Source organism: Myodes glareolus, chromosome 7, assembly GCF_982192425.1.
Source record: "Myodes glareolus chromosome 7, mMyoGla1.1, whole genome shotgun sequence".
Classification (NCBI taxonomy): Eukaryota; Metazoa; Chordata; class Mammalia; order Rodentia; family Cricetidae; genus Myodes; species Myodes glareolus.
The window spans coordinates 74,931,515-74,951,626 of NC_142032.1; the positions used below are offsets into that span (position 1 = coordinate 74,931,515).

Below are 20,112 nucleotides of genomic sequence, written 5' to 3' on the forward strand. Positions count from 1 at the left end.
AAATAGCATAAAATATCTTGGGGTTACTCTAACCAAGGAAGTGAAAGACCTATTTGACAAAAACTTTAAGTCTTTGAAGAAAGAAATTGAGGAGGATACCAGAAAATGGAAAGACCTCCCCTGCTCTTGGATTGGGAGAATCAACATAGTAAAAATGGCAATTCTACCAAAAGCAATCTATAGATTCAATGCAATCCCCATCAAACTTCTTCACAGATCTTGAGAGAACAATAATCAAGTTTATATGGCAAAACAAAAAACCCAGGATAGTCAAAGCAATCTTATACAATAAAAGAACTTCTGGAGGCATTACCATCCCTGACTTCAAACTCTATTATAGAGCTACAGTATTGAAAACAGCTTGGTATTGGCATAAGAACAGAGAAGTCGACCTATGGAATCGAATAGAAGACCCAGATATTAACCCACAAACTTATGAACACCTAATTTTCGACAAGGGAGCTAAAGGTATACAATGGAAGAAGGAAAGCATCTTTAACAAATGGTGCTGGCATAACTGGATGTCAACCTGTAAAAAAATGAAAGTAGATCCATATCTATCACCATGCACAAAAATCAAGTCCAAATGGATTAAAGACATCAACATTAATCCGTCCACTTTGAACCTGATAGAAGAGAAAGTGGGAAGTAGTCTACAAGATATAGGCACAGGAGGCCTCTTCCTAAGTAGGACCCCAGCATCACAGACAATAAGAGAAACAATGAATAAATGGGATCTACTGAAACTGAGAAGCTTCTGTAAAGCAAAGGACACTGTCAGTAGGACAAAAAGGCTGCCTTCTGACTGGGAGAAGATCTTCACCAACCCCTCATCAGACAAAGGTCTGATCTCCAAAATATACAAAGAACTCAAGAAACTAGGCACTAAAACTCTAATTAACCCAATTAAAAAATGGGGTACTGAACTTAACAGAGAATTCACAACAGATGAACTTCGAATGGCCAGAAGACACTTAAGGTCATGCTCAACCTCCTTAGCGATCAGGGAAATGCAAATCAAAACCACTTTGAGATACCATCTTACACCTGTCAGAATAGCTAAAGTCAAAAACACCAACGATAGCCTATGCTGGAGAGGATGTGGGGTGAGGGTAACACTCATCCATTGTTGGTGGGAATGCAAACTCGTGCAGCCACTGTGGAAATCAGTGTGGCGGTTTCTCAGGAAACTGGGAGTCAACCTCCCTCAGGACCCAGCAATTCCACTCTTGGGAATATACCCTAAAGATTCCCTAACATACTACAAAAGCATTTGTTCTACTATGTTCATAGCAGCACTATTTGTAATAGCCAGAACCTGGAAACAGCCTAGGTGCCCCTCAATAGAAGAATGGTTAAAAAAAGGTGTGGAACATATACACATTAGAGTTTTACTCAGCGGTAAAAAACAATGACATCTTGAATTTTGCATGCAAATGGATGGAAATAGAAAACGCTTTACTGAGTGAGGTAAGCCAGACCCAAAAAGAGGAACACGGTATGTATTCACTCATAAGTGGATTCTAACCATAATTAAAGGTCTTTGAGCCTATTATTCGTGATCCTAGAGAAGCTAAATAAGAAGATGAACCTGATGAAGATTATTTAGCTATCCACCAGGAGGTAGGAAATAGACAAGAGTCCCAGGTAACCTCGGGTGCATGGGGGAGTGGGAGGGTTGATGGAAGGGGAGAGTGTTAGAGAGAAGGGAGTAGGGGAGGAACGGGGAAACTCGGTGGCCTGGGATGGGGGGGGAGGGAGGAAGGATGAATATGGGATCAGGGAAGAATATATTTCAACTAAGGGAGTCTTTTTAGGGTTTACAGGAGACTTGATTATATATGGGATCCCAGGTCCAAGGAGAGATCCCCCAGATTGTTCTCTGGACAGAGGAGAGGGTGCCTGAATCGGTCGTGGCCCATAACCATACTGATGTATATTTTGCTTATCACCATAGATCCTTCATCTGGCGAAGGACGGCGATACAGTCGGAGACCCACATTGGAGCACCGGACTGAGCCCCCCGAGGTCCAAATGAGGAGCAGAAGGAGGAAGAACATGAAAAACGAAATCAGTACTGCGAGGGATGCTATCACCCACTGATACAAGGGAACAGATCTAATGAGAGTTTACCAAGGCCAGTTGGACTGGGACTGAACGAGGAGGTGATCTAACCAGATTCTCGGAATTTGGCCGGATTCTCTGACTGTGGCTGGCCCGAAGTCTTTCTGAAAAGCCATTGACTATGATACTGGGACCTGTTTCCTCTGCATATACTGGATTTTGGGGATCCAGTCTGTTTGGACACTCACCTTCCTGGACCTGGAGGGAGGGGGAAGGAACTGGAACTTCCCACAGGGCAGGAAACCCTGACTGCCCTAAGGGACAAAGAGGGAGGAGGAGAGGGAGTGGGGGGAGTAGGAGGGTGTTGGGAAGAGGGGCGGAAATGGAAACTTTTATAATTTAATAAAATTTACTTTAAAAAAATAATTATAATCTGTGACATTACAATTTCATCGTGGAACTTAGGGGTAAGTCTAACCAGCTCCACAGGAAGGGGGGGGCTATGATAAACAACGGAGACACGCTACTCCAGAGGGCAATGCTTGCCCTGCTGGGAGACAGATGTCTGCCTAGCATGTGTGAGCATGCACAGAGCCCTAGGTTTAACTCCTAGTACCGAACTGAGCTTTCTCTCCCTCTAGACGTTTGTCTCCTCAAGGCAAGCCATTCAACACGGACGCAGATCTTCCCGTGAGTAGAAAGACAGGACTAAATAAATTCAGTAGCTCCTCAGAATCTTCCCAGTTGTTCTGGAAGCTTGGGATGGAAGATAATGAGTTAGGTGGGGAGAAGAGAACTATGAAGGGCTTGTGCCACACAGGTCTGCTGATGTTCCTTGGAATGACAATAAGATTGGAAGCTTTACTGTTTATACTATGAGACAAATCACACAAGGTATGACCGTAAATCACCAGCAGTATGTCCTGGTTGAACCAATGACCTATGTATTGGATGCCCTTTTTATTAAATATTTAAAAGAAGCATAAATAAGCAAATGCCAAGCGTTCTGTGCACCAACAAAAACCCAAGAGAGAGATGGTGTTCCATCAAAGGAGGCACAACCGATGAATCTTGCCACCCCTTCCCACTCCCCTGATTCCTCTTTCTCCCCGCAAAAGACAGCCTAGCCACTTAGACAGCAGCTGCTTTATGACACTGAATATTCATGCTTGATGGAGTTCAACCTGGCATAGATGAGAGCTTGCGATGATTTCCCAAGCTGTAGCTAAAACCTATTTAGATTCCATTGCCAAGAGCAAATACCCAGACGCTGAGCTTGAGAAGACAGACACACTAGTGCACACTCTGTTTTCAAGAACTTTGCTGTCAGAAACACCACCGAGGCCGAACAGAAACCTAACAACAAACGGATGGTCTACGCTGAAGGCATCGGAGGATCCTAGGGATGTTTCTGACTTCAAAAGGGTGGCGACGCGGAGCAGTAGAATGGTGGCTAACTTGATATCAACGTGGCTCATGATGGTTGCCAGTGGCTTAATCCAAGCCATGCTAAATATTGCTGCATCCTGGGTAGTGCCAGTTTTACAGTCAGGTGGACTTTAAATATTCCAATTTCAGGCTGCATTGTTGGTGGGGCTCATCCCATCAGCTATAAACCTTAATAGGGAAGACTGGGCTTTCCTCAATAGGAAAGAATTTTGTCTTTAGAAGCACCATATGGAGGACTGAGAGCACAGATCTGTGTTGGGTAATTTGCCTACCGTGTGTAAGCACCTAGCTTCAGTTTCCAGAATGGAGCATGGGGTTCAGTGGTAAAGCATGTGTCTGGCATACACAAAGCTTTGAGTTTGATGTTTAGCACCTTGTAAACCAGATAAGATGGGGCCTGCCTGTCATGCCAGTACTTCTGAGGTGAAGGCAGGAGGATCAGCAAAATTGCCTTTGGCTATACATGCATACATGCACACACAGGTAATATCCAGACAGTCACCCAGATACTCAGCCTGGGTTCAAGGTCAATCTGAGCTATAAGAGATTCTATAAATAAAACAAAACAAAACAAAACAAAACAAAACAATAACACCGTGAGTATCCCACCTTGATGATCTGTCTGATATATTTTGACTTCAAGATGGTAACATCAACTTTTCCTTGAAATTCTATCCTGCCAGACTGCCCTACTTAAGACTAACCACCCCAGTCTCAGGAGACAATTCCTCCAAATACATGTCTTGAGAAAGAAGATAGAAAGACAGTCTATTGGTTCTGTGGTTCTGGAGAACCCTGAAAAGTTCAAGCAAAAATGTGGATTCCACCTGGCAATGTCTGAACTCCACCCCTCTGCAGGGAGAAGAGAAGGCGGGAGCGAAAGAGTTGCTAATTTACCGAGCTGAGGACAGCTCACTGGTCCTGACTGTAGGGAATAGCAATGGGAAGAAGCAGCCCTTTCAACCCAGGGAACCCTGCAAATTTTGGAGCCAGGGGCATCAGGTACAGTGAAAGGCAGATGAGTCAGGATTTCAGAAATAGGCAAGCAGAGAGGTCCTGTAAGGAGAGGTCAAGCCTCGCACTCCCAATCCACTAAAGCTCAGAAGTCACCCACAACCTGAGTCTCGATGTTTTGGGTTTGGGATTTGAAGTGACTATGGAATAATCAGACTGAAAATATGGTGACTGACGAAAGTCTAGTGGGTAACCCAAGAAGCACCAAGGTCTCCTGGATAGCACCTGGAGCTCTAGTTCACACCTCTGGAAAAAATTAGGGAGCCCTCTCTGGGGAGCCAACAGATTCAGGCCGAAGGCCAGATGCTAACAAGCAGGGCCCATGACTGAGTGCTGCTCCCTCCCAGTCCCCCGTGGCAGTGCTAATGTGCCTTGTCTCCGTAGCTTTAGCCATCCACCCTTAAGTTAGAACACACGGCTGAGAACACCAGGTCTATGAACAGAGCAGCAGGTGCGGATATAGAGAAGGCAAGGCGAAACTCCAGACACACAGAGATAAGAGTTACCCCATCTGTGAGAAAAAGAACAAGGTATTAAATTTGTTAGAAATATCAAGTTTGAGAAAGCTCTTAGAAATTAAAAATAGAAAAAAATTAATGCCAATTCTATAGAACTTTATATGGTTCTGTAGGTTTTAAATCTCCAAGAGGTGAATAGAAAGCCAACAGAAGCCGACAGACAACAAGAAAGGAAAGATAACGAAGGAGTAACTTGGTATCTGCCCATCCAGACCCAGAGAAGAAACAGGGGGCACAGTAATAGGAGCGACAAAATTCCCAATTAAAAAGGCACATCCAGTGACCAGGACAATAAATACAGAAATAGAAGTCGAGTGGGATGTGTTGTTCCAGATGACCGGTGGTAGAGAACGGGTCCTTAAGAAGTCACAAAGGGTGGGAGGAGGGAAGCAAAAGTTAAGTGTCCTTATTTTAGAGACAGGATCTCATGTGACTCAGGCTAGCCCCCAAAAGCACCTCCCCCATACGTGCCTCAGGCACACTGCGACCTGGGGACCCTTGTGGAAATGACTGATAACCTAAATTTCCACACTAAGAGCATAAAAACCTCAAGATATGTAACTCGTGTTACTCTCTGGTGAGAAACCATGGAGATTTCCCTCCTGGAAGTTGTTCCTACCCCCGGGTTCCCTTTCTAGGTCCCCCCACTTGCACCACATGACATCCCAACTCTAGCGTTTGCCTTCATGTTCAGGAAGGACACAGTCAAGTTCGTCCTTGCCTTTTCCACCTATTGTGCAGCCCAGTGCCCGCTAAAGACCAAGGGCTCACAAAGTCAGTTATAATCGATATGCTTTTATACCTTCTCTGCCATAAAAATGCATCCCGTAAGCCACAGCTGCCCTATTTTATGCAGAGTTGTTTAAAAATGAGACTTCCAGGGCTGGAAATGCAAATCAGTGGGACAGCACTTGCTTGACAATACTGAGGCCCTGGATTCCATCCCCAGCACCATTTAAAAAGCAAACAAACAAGACCATCTGTGTGTGTGTGTGTGTGTGTGTGTGTGTGTGTGTGTGTGTGTGTGTGTGTGTGTTTGGAGCACACTGCTCTTGTTGTAGTTGCTTGTTTGCTTAGTGGGTTGGATGGTGTCCTAATTTGCTTTCTGTTGCTGTCATAAACACAAGGATTAAAAGCAACTTGGAGAAGAATCAGTTTAGTTGGCTTATACTTCCACATCCCAGCCCATCACTGAGGAAAGTCAGGGAGGAAAGACAAGGCAGGATCCTGAAAATAGGAACTGAATCAGAAGCCACGGAGGAGTACTGCCTACTGGCTTGTTCCCCGTGGTTTGCTCAGTCTGTTTCCTTACAGCACCCAGGACCACCAGCCCAGGGATGGCACTGCCTACATCTATCACTAGTCAAGAAAATGGCCCCACAGACTTGTCTATGGGTCAGTCTTGTAGAGGGATTTTCTCAAATAAGATTCCCTCTTCCCAGATGACCCTAGCTTGTGTCAGGTTGACAAAAAGCCAACCAGCCCAGCTGATTTAAGTCAAGAGTTTTGCTATGCAGTCTAGACTGCTCTCAGCCCCACAATTCCTCTGTCTGCTACCTCCCTCTTTCTGCAATTATAGGTATCCTCCTGCCTTAGTGATGTTTTGTGATGCTCTTGCTTTGGTACCAGCAAGGCTGCTAATCTTTCTCCACAAAGGACAGATTGTCACTATAATTTCATGGGCTCTGTGTCCCTTTCACAGCTATTCAGTCCCGCCATTGTAGAGTGAAAGCCACTCTGGACAACAAGTGGACGAATGGGCATCTTGACGCTCCAGTACATAGTGACTAGAGACAGGAGCAGTGCCTGGAAGTGGCTCACATGCTGACACCTGCGCTATTGCTCTCACCAGAGGGGGAAGGAGTTCTTGACAACCACTATTTTTTTTTCAGGACAGAGGTTTCTTGACAGCTTGACAGGACCATGATTTCTCCCTCCTCCCAGAAGCTGAACTGATACCTAACCAAAACTTGAGACCATTCCCTGTTCCGAACACCCTCATATTCAGCCCCTGGAGAAGGTGTAATGCTAACTCGTCTTTATTTCAAATCACTTGCTATTTCTAAATTTCAAACAACTTGCTCTGTGCAGTTGTGGTCTCTGCTCTTCCAGTCAAGGAAACCCAGGCCTTCTCCCAGAGCAAATCCCCCGAGGATGCTGCTATGGGCTTTGCTGCTTGCTGCATGAGCACACCACACTAGAGCCATTCAGCTACATAAGGGAGACTCAGACCAAGCGCTTTTGTTTCCAAAACAAACTGATATCTGTTCTTAAGACTGAAGAAAAACCAAGCGTTCACCGGGATGATATGAGAATATGGATGACATCCAGCCACCAGCAATCTGTGAATAGAGGAGCCCGGCCCACGTCTCTTTAGCCTGGGATCCGCCTCATCCAGCCACTCAAGTCTAGACTAGAAAACTGATCTTGTAAGGAACATAGAGCATTTGTAACAAAATGGGGTCCACTGAAGTCGTCCCTTCTGAGCAGCAAAAAGTCACACCAATCATGAGGCGTCCTAAGAGTGACAATAAGAAACCCAGGGCACAGCACCAATGGCTTTCTCTTTGGATAAAGCAGCTCACTTCGAGCTAACACTGCCTTGTCACAAGTAGGGGAAAGAGCACAGATGCAAACAACATCATCAAAACCCAGAGACTGTGACGGACATCTTGTCTGCCAGCAAGACCAAATGAGCATCTTAAGGAGCATCTATAACAGCCTCTGCCCCAAAACCTGTCAAGCACATAGCCCTGCCAGCCACATCTGCAAGGCAGGCAGCCAGAGGAAGTCTGTGAGAAAGCCAGCCAGCTTTTGGCAGAGGAGGAGAGAACACACATCTAAAATAAACATTTCTTTAAGACTTGTCTACTTACTAATCTCTAAGGTCCAGAGTCTGCCCGCTTGAGGTATGCACATGAGAGGTACTTCCTGCCCAAGTTCAAATGCACCAGCAGACACTAAGGTATTCTACGGTCTTCAGTCAAATGTTTGAAAAGCCAGGATTAAGATTTTCTATTTTAGGAAAGGCTTTATGTCCTTGTGATCTTAAATTTTAAAAACCCTTTAGAATGTTACATTAGCAGTAAGTCTTTGTGGGGGGCAGAATGTAACTCAAGAAGTATAATGATAAGAAGATGGCTCAGTTAGTAAGGTCTTTGCCATGCAAGTACAAGAAGCTGAGATAGGATCTCCAGGTCCATATTTTAGAAAAAAAAAAAGCTGGGCATGGGAATGCATATCTGGAATGCCAGACCAGTAAGGCAGATATGGGTGGATCTCTGTAGCACTTTATTCAACCAGCCTAGCCCAATCACTGAGCTCCAGGTAAAAGGATAAGGCAGAGAGTAACCAAGTAGGATATTGCATGTCAGTCTTTAGCCTCCACATATGCAACACACACACACACATGTGCACATGTACACATGATTATATACACCCATGTGTATGTACATATGCAATGCATGTATTTACAAGAAACAACACAACACCAACGAGAGAAGACTTGAGTAAACCTACCTACAATGAAATGGATGGAGAACCTATAGGAGCTGACCTCCACCTTAAATACTATTCCAGATCCCTTGAAACGTTACAGCTTTGGAACCCTTGACAGTAAGGGCATAATAATCGAATATAATAGGAACCCCTCCAACTGACACCTGACCACAAAACATACATTCACATGGACTGTGACCTGAGAATAGCAAGGTTGGAAGGAAGTACTCTCTCGTTCTGACCCAAGCCCAGAGCAACCTTGGGCTACACGTTCTTCTACCCCCACATCCTGGCATAGGCACTTCAGTGGTCTCACAAAGCAGTGTATGGTGGCTCTGAAACAGCTGTCACAAATACGGTAACAGATCATACACTCATTCCCGAATAGCTCTGGAGACCAGAATTCCTAAACTGAAAATGCAGACATCAGCAGGGCCACACTTCTTCTAGGCTCTACAGAAGAACAAGTCCGTCAGCATCTCCCAGCTCTGGTGGATCCAGGTGTTCCCTGTCTCTGCTGCATCACTGCATCCTGCGGTGTCTTCACTTAGTCTTCTCCCCACATCTACTTCAACATCCTCTGCCTGTCTCCCATAAGAACATCTACTGGGGCGGGAGAGATGGCTCAGGGGTTAGGAGCACTGGCTGCTCTTCCCGAGGACCCAGGTTCTATTCCCAGCACCCACATGGCAGCTCACAACTATCTGTAACTCCAGTTTCAGAAGATGTGATACATTCAGACCAATGTATATAAAAATAAAGTTAAATAAATTCTTTTTTAAAAAAAGAACATCTATCATTGGTTTGGGGGATATCCTAAATCCAAGAGTTTACCTAAATATCCTTAACTTGTGGGTTTTTACTTCCTTTGATAATTAAAGACTAAGGTTTCTTTAAAGCAAAAAGCATGCATGGAGAATGGTCAGAGTAGTCCAGTTATTTAACACATCCATTTTCTTATGTAGTCGGTGTGTGTGTGTGTGTGTGTGTGTGTGTGTGTGTGTGTGTGTGTATGTTGAGAACTCCTGAAGTAAGTCCCTTGGCAAATTTCTAATACTTATTACAGTATTATTAACTACAACCCTTTAAAAAAAAGTCATGTTTATAAGTTTTAGGACTAACCCTGGGTTTACTTAGAGGAAGAGGGACGGTATTCAACTTAACATAATCTTCTTAGCTGTGGAGAAGGAAAGGAGGCATTAACTAACACAGCATATGAACATTGCATTGCAGGAAATCTTCCAAAGGCTGAAAACACCACCATGCCTGAGGCCGCCTTCCTCAGATGAGCGGTGACCCTGTCTGAGCCTCATTGTTTTGTGTCTAAGAAGAGACCAGCCCTAACCTGGAAGGTTGCAGTGCTGCAACAGGGCTGGCAATGATCCCATAGAGTGTCTGTCACTCCCATAGCTCAATGACAGACCCTAGTTTACAGTCTCTCTGGGGAAAATGTCCAAACAGAGAGGCCTTCCGATGCTTCTCAATTCAGCCACTAACTGGTACGGTGTACCTTTAGCACAGGATTTGGGGAAAATCCCATTAAGATAAGAAGCTTGCCAAAAGTAAATAATGGTTAGACCCGCGGCGAACCAAGGACTTCACAGTCTGACAGGAGCCTTTCCCATTCCAGGCAGTCACCTGCAGCCTTAGTCTGTCTCCAATAGCCCAACATCCACAACATCACAGACAGCCTGCTACACCTGTGGACTTCCAGGGCTAGATTTGGTCTTATCTGGCTTTGGATTCCCAGCACCAATGCTTGGTGCCTGAGCATTCGATAAACACCACTTGGTGACTGGAAACACCAGCCCTGGTCATAAATGACAACCGGGAGAGTGACGGTGATAAACCCAGCCTCCAAATGCCTTATACTCGGGGGACCAAATAAAACAGTGGACCTCCACCTTCTGCTTTGGGAGCTGCTCCAGAAATGTTCGTAAGCATCATCTCTGACTTTAACCCTCACTCCTACTGAGAACGGAGGGATTCTGATCTCCATTAAACCCAGTGGGACCCGAGGCTCAGAAAGGTGACTTTAAATTGCTAAGACCTGGCAGAGCAAGGGTGTGTCAGAATTCAGAGATCTGTGGCTTTCCTGCCCTGCCATGCTGCTGCTGGTTCAGACTAGTCTGTGTGTCAGGCTGATCCAGGCTCCAGTGCCTACAGTGAAACTATATATTGAGGTGCATGTGAGCATACACATTTTCATAGGCACGTGTGTATGTATATGCATACATGTTATATATTTGTTCACACACATACACAATACATTCATTTGAAAAAATACTAGACACAATGCCGAATTGAACAGAAGTGTCAAGGAGCTGGGCAAGTTCCCTTTGCACTGTCAAACCATCCAAGGGTGAAATGTCACGTGCCACATTCTTCCAAGCTCACAGAAGCAACGTATGCAACACTAGGTAAAGCCCAAAGGCTTGACCACCAGCTCCCATGACCGCCCCTGGAATGTTATTTTTCTCAGCCATCCACCCCACCGTGAAGAAAACTGCACGGTGCTGACATTCAGGTGCCAAAACCATTCTCTTCATTTAAACACCCCCCAAAAACTGAGCAGGAGAACAAAAGCACCCGTGCCTTGGACTTACAGGAGGAGTGGATGCTGGGGAAGCTTTTGCGGCCCTCGGACACCAGGTCAGGGTCCCCCGTGCAGTGCATCTCTGAGTTCATCACCCCATCTGGAAAGCAGCGGTAAAAGAAATCGGGGCGAGGTCTACAAAAGACACCATGGACATTTTCAATATACAGCGCTGCCATCACAACAAACCCCAAACTGATCCCTCCCCGTCCCCAAACAGCCCCCGCCCCTCTGCAAGGCCTCTCTGTCATCAACAAGGGGAGTTTCCCCAGAATCCTGGGAATACAGTTACTGGGGCATTCTCAGGCTTTGGGGTCAGAATGATTGGAACTGGAGCTAGCTTTGCGGCCAGAGGGAGGTTTCAGCCTTCCCCACTCTCATTTCTATGTCTATAAAGGGAAATCAGTACCCCATCAAAGCTGAGGTCTTGAGCATTAAGTCGTGGGACTTCCTGAGGTACCTAAGCATGGTGTCAGCAAGGTGGAAAGAACGTCCTATCTTGATCTATTGTTCCACCAAGCTAGACCCTGCCCCCTCCCCGTTTCTGAGAGTCCAGGACATGACACCCCTACATGCCAAGTTCTGGTGGCCAGTTGCCTCAATCTGTGGCCCTCAGCCTGGCTGGGAAACTTGGCGACTCAGCTACACAGTATGAGGAGTTCAGTAACCTAGGCTGGTGTCTCTGGCCTAAACCGGAAGTGGGACAGAGATCTCTGGAGGAAAGAAGGGTGGCTCTGGCCCTGAAGCCAAACCATTCAAGGGCAACCACAGCTAATATTAACTTATTCTTGAGTGTAGGTGCAGGGCCAGGCACTGCACGTTCACCAAGTCATATAACGCCTATGCCAATCCTTGAGGCAGGGTCAGGGGTCTGAAGGAGATAACACTCCTGCCAAGGTCACTCGTGGCAAACACAAGCTGCAGAATTGAATCCTGTGCCTAACATTTGACCACATGTTTGAATGCCCTACTCAAGTAAGGATTCCAGTGTGGAGGTGTGCTAGCCCACTACTCTGTAGTAAGTCAGCCAATATCACTGTATGGATAACACGGGTGAGGCCTGCTAAAGCTGTAAGCACACTTCCCTTTTACCGTGCACACTGGGTCACTCCTGTCACAGACAGATACATGCGCTGAACCTCCTAGCTCTGGAATCTATCAGACCCACTTTGGTGTTGTATTTCTCGGACCCAGCCAGTGTTTCTCCAAGGCAATGGTTGTCCACCTACTTAACCAGAACCCCAGGGGGTAAGCCCCTAGAATCAGCACCTTATCTGGACCCCAAGTACATGCTAAGCATGGAGGGATCCAGAAGGGCATTCCAGTATAGGGTCTTTTATTAACCTAGGTTTGCCCACCTTCCACTCCTTGATGCCTAGCCTAGCACCCTGCTGCTGAGGTTGTAATGGAATCTCGTTTGTTTAAGGCCAGGAGCTAGACGCTGTAGTATTGAGAGGCCTTCGGGCTTCTCATCTCCCCAGAGACTGACTCTCTACCAGGGCAGCCAGAGAGAAGGGAGAGGGAATGGAAGCTAGACATCATTTCTCAGGAGCAGTAAGAGAAGGGTGGCGGGAAGGCAGATCTGAAATGCCAGCCCATACATCTCGCCCCAAAGGAAACTGCAAAATAGAAGTGATCTTATTAATTTGCTAAAGGCCAAAACTGACAAGTGCAGAAGCCTGGCCTGGTGCTGGGAAAGCAATGGATGGCTCTGGAAATGCCAATCGCAGGCTTCGGCCAGAAGAAAGTGTGGTCAGCCAGCCAGTGGACACTCTCATGCTAGTGAACTCCTCCCTAAAAGAGTGAGCTCATAATTCAAAGGAAAGAAAAGCTGTACTGAAGGTCAGAAATCCCAGGAGGGCAATAATTTAAGGGAAAATCAGACACCCTGGAATCTGTTCTACCCAGTGTCATGGATCCCATGCAGACGAACTTGGTAGTATAAGTCATCATTTGTTTCTTCTTGGAACTTACCTTCCCACTATTAATTTAATAGTGTTTGTGCAGACTCCATTCAAAGCAAGAGCCAAGGACACCGCTACAAAACAAAACCAACACAGAGAGAAAAAAAGTTAGATCTCGCATTTAAAGAAAAAAGTCATCATCGCTATAATCACCACCGCCATCATCACCATCATTAGCACCACTATCATCAACATAGCATCATCATCACTACCATCACCATCATCAGCATCACCACTACTATTGTCACCCATCACCACTGTGACCACCACTATCACTATGACCATCGGCCATCACTCTCATTATTATTATTGTTGTCATCACCTACAATTACACTTAGTTTATGACCACAGAGTTGTTAAATAATAACTTTAGAAACATAGTGAAGCTTTGTTGTTAGGGCAAAATATAACTGGGGAAGGACTATGGAGGTTGTCCCATAAAATGACACATTCCTATAATACGAAATCTTTCCTTCTTGACCAGAATTTTCAGCCTCCCAAACAAACCATCACTTTCTAGCCTGATACAAACAGATTTAATACAACGGCGTGTAGAGTTTCTTTTACTAGTAGCGAGACACATAACTTTTTTTTTATTTCCTCCTGGCAATTTCCTCAGACATAATTCGAATCAGAGCCGCTGCCAGAATCCTTCTGACGAGCAGGACAGCCTCGCCAGGCCTCTGTCATTCCTGACCCGTCACCTACCCACAGCTGTCCATCACTGTTCCCAAGAGGGCAGAGAGTCCAGGAGGTAACTTTTGCCATCTAAACCAGCAAGAACTCCGAGAATACATTATTTTAAAATATACACCCCAGGGACCTTCTCCAAGCAGCCTGGAAACCTGCTAAGATGAGGGGCAGACTAAACACAAGGGGCAGCAACATGAATCAATATCCCTTCCTATAAAAACCTTGACCTTCTCCCCTACAGTTTGTTAAGAGGACTTAAGAGGCAGAGCCGTCACGGTCAGTGTGATGAAGGCCAGATGTCTTACAAAAGCAACAGAAACTGAGGGAGGCCCTCTTCTGCTTTATTGAGTAATAAAAACACATGAGCTACCGTTTCTCTTTGGCAAATATCAGCTCCTTGATACCAGCAGAGACTTATGTAAGATGGGTGTAGCGGAGGGGTATTTTTCAGGAAGGCCTTGTTCTGAGTGATCCATTCTCATCAAAGGAGACAGAGGAGTCAGTCTACAAGCAGAAGGTGCTGTGCCCTAGCCATCACAGCCACCAGCACACGTGCTTTTAGCCAGATGTGTTGAGATGAAAAGGAAAAACTAAACACCTGAGTGGAGATGGAGCATTCCTGGCTGTGTATGAATGGAGTGGGGGAAAGGCACAGGTCCCTGTTGGAGAGCCGAGCATGAGTCAGTACCACAGTACTGCCATCAGAATGTCACATGTCACATGTGCGAGCCTGGCAAGCCTGGCTCTAAGTCTGGAGCATGTGTGAAGATCAAGTGACTACAGTCTCTACAAACAGATCTTTCCTGCCAGGAAGGCCAGCTCCCCTCTCTTCCACAAGCTCAGGGCAGAAGTGAGAGGCCTCTTTTGTAGAAGAGAGAAAATCCCCTACACTGACTTGGCTGAGTTCTCCCAGAGAGTCCTGACCACATACAACTGTGAGACAGCACAGAAATGACAGTGGTGAACTTTCCCGTTAGTGTTGGCCCTGCTGTGCTTTCTAGGGGATTTCTGCTCTTTCTCATCCTAGGAGTACGGCCTCAGTGAGGGTCAGCCATCTGCAAGCAAGCATTACTGGCTGATCTTTCACTGTCCCGCATAACTCTCAGTGAATTCATATACAGCTCCACTGCTCCAGAGCCCAACATACCCCACACTCGAGGCTGAGTGGGCTTGTACAGTCTCTGCAAAGGTTTGAAGTAAGTGAGCTGGAAAACGCCAGCAGACGCGCTGAATGATTCACACGCCTGAAAGAGACGGAGACGGATGGGAAGCTGGAGGGACGACATTCGGGAGAGCGCGAGTTGCTTCAGCATCCCGGAAGTACATGGACTGATTTTTATCTGAATGATGTGGTTTGACAGGGTACTGAGGAGAGGGCATCCAAATGACAGGGTACTGATGCAGGGACCTTTGTGAGGTATCTATCCCAATAGTCCTCATTCTCTAGATTGAAGGCAGGGCTCTGATCAGATGCTTGGTGGCTGGGAAGGCAGGAGAATGCATGGCCCCAGAAAGAGCTCTTGCTGACAACAAGAGCCCCACAGGTCTAACTCATGCGGTGTTTTTACAGCATCTGGGAGCACCATTTTGACTGGTGGATCAGAAACACAAACAAGACTGGCTGATGAAGAAATTCAAAGTGGCATTTCCTACGAGTTGGCTCGCTAGGGGCTGGTTTTGAAGGCATTGAGGGCTTGCCAGTGGAGTTGAGAGCTTTTGCTGCTATCATTTATGTAGTTTTAGGCAGTCCAGTACTCCAATCTTTCCATACCAGAGTTCCTGGCTAGTCTGTAGCCTGAATACCTACAAGCTAGATGCTGTACAGCAAAAACACTGCCATTCTTGTCTGTATGTAGCAGAGGGGAACTCTTGGGGCTCGGGTGTAAGTGCCTGGGTTAAAAATCTTCTAAATACCCTCAATACAGGATGACATGACAACGGTGCTCCCGTCCCTGAGAGAGTTCTGAATTCCAGGCTTGATTAGAAACCACCTCGTTTTCTGACATCGATGTTTAAGGTCGCCCTCCTGCCTCCAAATTTTCCTTAAAATGTGGGTTGTTTGCAACCTCTGTGCACACTGCTGGCTTTCCGTCACTTTCTGGACAGGAACTCATTGATTTCGGCAAACAGAACAGTCAATAATTCCTTTTTAGTTACCGCATAGGAGGCAGAGTATGGGGCTCAGTTTTGAAGTGTCACCCTAAGGGAGATTTAGCCAGGACTGAAAATGTCTAGAGGAGGTAGCCAGGGCTGCTCAGAGACGTCACAGGAACCGAGTTCCATAGCCAGCAGTAAATTATAGCCACAACTATAACAGCCGTTCTTACCCACTGTCATTTATCTTGGGACTCTAAGTAAGGGATCAACTACAATATAAAGTGAGGTAAGGGGTTCCCAAACCAACAGAGAGGGTGCCCAAGAGGATGCTCTCAGGACCACAGTAATAACCATCCAAATACTTCCCTGCCACTAGAGCCAGGTATTGGTAAGGTGCCCATGCCCCACGCCATGAAAATGTTTAAAACTTTCTGTCCAAAGAGACCACAGTCATGTGACCAAACTCTCAAGTCTACAGGTTAGCAGCCCAGGGCACATGCCTGACCTGACAGAGTGAGCGTGTAACGACAAGCTGGCCAGAGTCAAGATTACTTTGCTTTTAGCCTGGAGAAACAACTGAGTCAAAGTCTCCATCTGGGAGACTGGGACCAAGAAACCATGAACGTAGTGGTGGCCACCAGGGTAGAGCAGTCCGATGTGGAGGGAGAAAGCAGCACCTGTGAGCCCAGGCCTCACAGGAAGCAAAGATCTGGGGCAGAAGGAACCAAGTCCCAGCAGCAGAGGTGACAGGAAATGGAGGGAGGTGAGGAAGGGCATGTTTCAGGCAGAGTTAGTCATGAGCGCTTGACATCCTAGCTCTCTTCCTGCTGCATTCCCAGGGGGCACTGCTGTGCTATCTCCTCCTTCTCTTAGAGTTGATAAAATTACTTATTTTAGCTCTGTCTTTAAACCCATTATTTACTTGAGCTAATTTGAAAGGGAAACTTAACATTATTTTTTTCAACCAGACAGACTTAACTAAAGCTTGGTTATGTAAAAATGGTCTCTATTCTTCGTCCTTGAGACACACACTCTGCCTCATTCACGTTCCCTCTCTGAGAAAGAGAGGAGTGTCATGCACGCTTTCATCTCTATAAGCCCAGTAATTAACAAACATGTCCCTTAGAGAGGAACCTCGGTTTCCAGTCTTACCACCCCAGAGGATGGTAAGTGCGCAGAATATACTAAACTCATAAAAATCTAGATAACTTATTTAAAGTATATACATATCCAATTTAGTTTTCCAGAAGATTAAAAAGCTAGAGGTTTAGACACAGGTTATATTACCTTGGTTGCTAAAACATCCCAGTAGGAGGATTTACTTTTACTGGTCTCTCTCTCTATCTCTCTCTCTCTCTCTCTCTCTCTCTCTGTATGTGTGTGCATGTACATGCGTGGATGGTCCATGCACACACAGGTACACTGGGCACCTTCTGAGAATCTCTCCTTGTGAGTGCCCTTTACTTCACATGGACTCAACACCTTTTAAGCTTATGTTGTCTTATTTTTCCAAAGTTTAATTTTGACCAAAGGAAAAAAATCAGTTGGGTGTAAATGAGTTTTTTTTTTCAGATTTGATTATCTAATTAAGATCATTCCCAGCCCCTAAAGCAAGAACTGTGAATACTCTACCTAAGAAGGCTTCCTTAATTTCAGTCTTGTCTGTCCGCCGGATAATTTTCACCACACAAATAACAGCCAAGGGTGTGAGGAAAGAAATTGCCTGGAAGAAACAACAAATAAGCCCTCGTGAGGACTCTGATTTGCTTCAGATGTGGCAATTCATAATTAGTCTCAGTTAACTTCAACTCGCTAGTCAAATGACCTTACTGAACTGACCTCAAACAAAGCAGGGCAATTTGTCTCTACCGAGCGAAAACACAGGCTTGGAAGACTGGAGGTCTGATTGCAGGTTCTAATTGATTTGTAATTGCTAGGAGCCACATTTAAAGTGGGAGCTTTTTAAAGAGTAAAGAATAGTGTATAATTATGATAGTTCATTGGCACCAATAAACCCTGGAAACACCCCCGCACGCGTGAGAGAGTGTGTGTGTGTGTGTGTGTGTGTGTGTGTGTGTGTGTGTGTAGGTGGTATGACTGGCTCTGGTTTCACCTCCTTAGAAACATGAGAGGGTAAACCTTCTTAATGAGAGTCAATCAACTCGTTCCCTTTTGAAGCTCTTCTGTTGAATATCCATTTTTTTTCTTTTAGGTTAGAAGGGAGTCCTTTCATGCAAATTCTTCCTCCCAACTTCACAAGATAGAAAATTACCTGGAAGTCAAACCTCCGGATATGTTTGTAAAGGAGTTTCTAGATTGGGTTAGTTCATGTAGCAAGATACAGCCTATCTGTGAGCAGTACTATTTCGTGGGTAGGGTCCCAGACAGAAGGGCAAAGAGAAAGAGACTGCATCCCCAGCACTCATCCCCCCACTTCCTGACTCAGATACAACATGACCAGCCATCTCCTACTTCTACTGAGGTGACTTCCCCACCATCATGGACTGTATCCTCTCAAACTGTAAGCCAAAATAAATCAATGCTCTCTTCAGTTGCTTCTCGCCAGGTCTTTGACTACAGCAACAAGGAGAGTAACTAAAGTACATCTACCCAAATACACATTGGAATGAAGATGGTGGGATCCATGCCAAACAGGCTCATCATAAAGCACCCTATGAGATCGTCCCTATATTAGAAGTATTTAAGGCTCATGATGGCTCTGAGACAATTTCTTGGGTTTAGAGAAAATCCTGGAGGCTTAGCAGGCTGATCTTCTAAAGCAAGTTTTCTGCCTCCAGTAAGGAGTTTCTTTAGTTACTGGTGCCACCAGGAGGAAAAGTATTTGCTTAACTCTTCATGTATAACATCTCAGGACAACAGTGTCTGGATGGACCTAACACTGCATCAATCAGAAAGTGATAGGAAGGGGTGGTAACTATGGATCCCTTATGTTCCCACTTAGAAATTATTTAAAATTCTCAGAAGAGACATTACCTTTCACAGAACAGCTTCCTCATAAGACAAAATCATGGATGGAATTCATGCACATGACCTTTCAAAATAGCTTCTTCCCATTTCAATTAACTATTTCTGGCGCTCCTGTTTGGTTTCTACCTTCAGAGATGACTTATGAGACACCAAAAAGCCTTCCTTCTTATTTGTTGACATGTCTTTGTGACCACGAGAGGTAATAACTGATTTGGGGTTGTACCCTTAGTAGTTAATGGCTCTGGATGACATAGGCTATTTGAAATTTAGCTGAAAGAACCTGGAAGTCAACTGCTCATACTTGAATAACCCAGGGCTTGCTGAAATGGTGACACACTTATACGGCCCGTCTGGGGACTGAGGATCATATTTTTTTTAAATAAGTATCTCAAACACTCCTGATGCTGTTGCATTGAGAAACACAACTTCACATTCAGATCCTGAAACTGACGTCCAGAGTATCACCTTCAAACAGCCAAGACATCAGTTAAGGCTCCTGATGCTATCGCTTGAGAAACACATCTTCACATTCAGACCCTGAAAACCAGCATCTGAAGTATCACCTTCTAACAGCCAAGACCACAGCCAAGGCTCAGGGATCCTTTTTGACTCCAAATGCAAACATCAAGCTCAGCAGCCTAATTATTTCCCATCTCTTAAAGCCCTAAGTATAGTTCATGCCACAAGCTACCAAAGAGGAGAGAGAAACTCATCAAATAGTGGCCTGTAAGGAAGACTTAATAGAGTAACACAGAAAAGAAAAAAGTGTTGAGAGGCAACCCTAGCCAGCATGCTCCCAAGTGTGTAAACAGAAATAAAACTCCAAATAAAATACGAGCAGAAAAGTCTTTCCCATGAGGCCCTGAAGGCTGGTAAAAGGGATTTTAGAGTAGGATGTTTTGGTCCAAATAGGAAATACAGCATCAGGTAAGAAACACGCAGGCTCGCTGCCAGGGATGAGAGCTAGGGAGTCACAGGGACCCATGGCAGAGACCTTTCTGTAGCATCATTCCCTGCCACAGATTTCTTGCTTTTAATTAGGTTTCCCTCCCCTCTGCCTCTGCCCAAACCAGCCTTCACTGTACCTACTCTGCAGCTTTCCTAAGTCGGAGCTGTTTGGGATCATTTTTATGACCTGCTTACTGAGCCAGTACTAAGCACAGGGTGGGCCCAGGGGGCAGCTCAGTTCCCCCACTTTAAGAGTTCCAGGAAAGCGCTGCAACCTGACAGA

General features: G+C 45.5%; 1 protein-coding gene across 3 annotated transcripts in view; it reads right to left on the minus strand.

Annotated features, from left to right (window-relative positions):
- Nucleotides 1-20,112, minus strand: part of Plpp4 (phospholipid phosphatase 4) — a 128,428-nt gene that overhangs the window by 54,113 nt on the left and 54,203 nt on the right. For 2 of the 3 annotated variants that reach the window (XM_085693171.2, XM_048455119.3), the window contains exons 3-5: nucleotides 17,526-17,616; nucleotides 13,114-13,177; nucleotides 11,150-11,274 (exon numbers count right to left, since the gene is read on the minus strand). In XM_085693171.2, the coding sequence (XP_085549297.1) occupies nucleotides 11,150-11,274; nucleotides 13,114-13,177; nucleotides 17,526-17,616 (280 nt within the window). Of the gene's footprint in view, nucleotides 1-11,149; nucleotides 11,275-13,113; nucleotides 13,178-17,525; nucleotides 17,617-20,112 lie in introns of those variants that run through there. The other variant, XM_085693172.2, reaches the window with a different exon arrangement.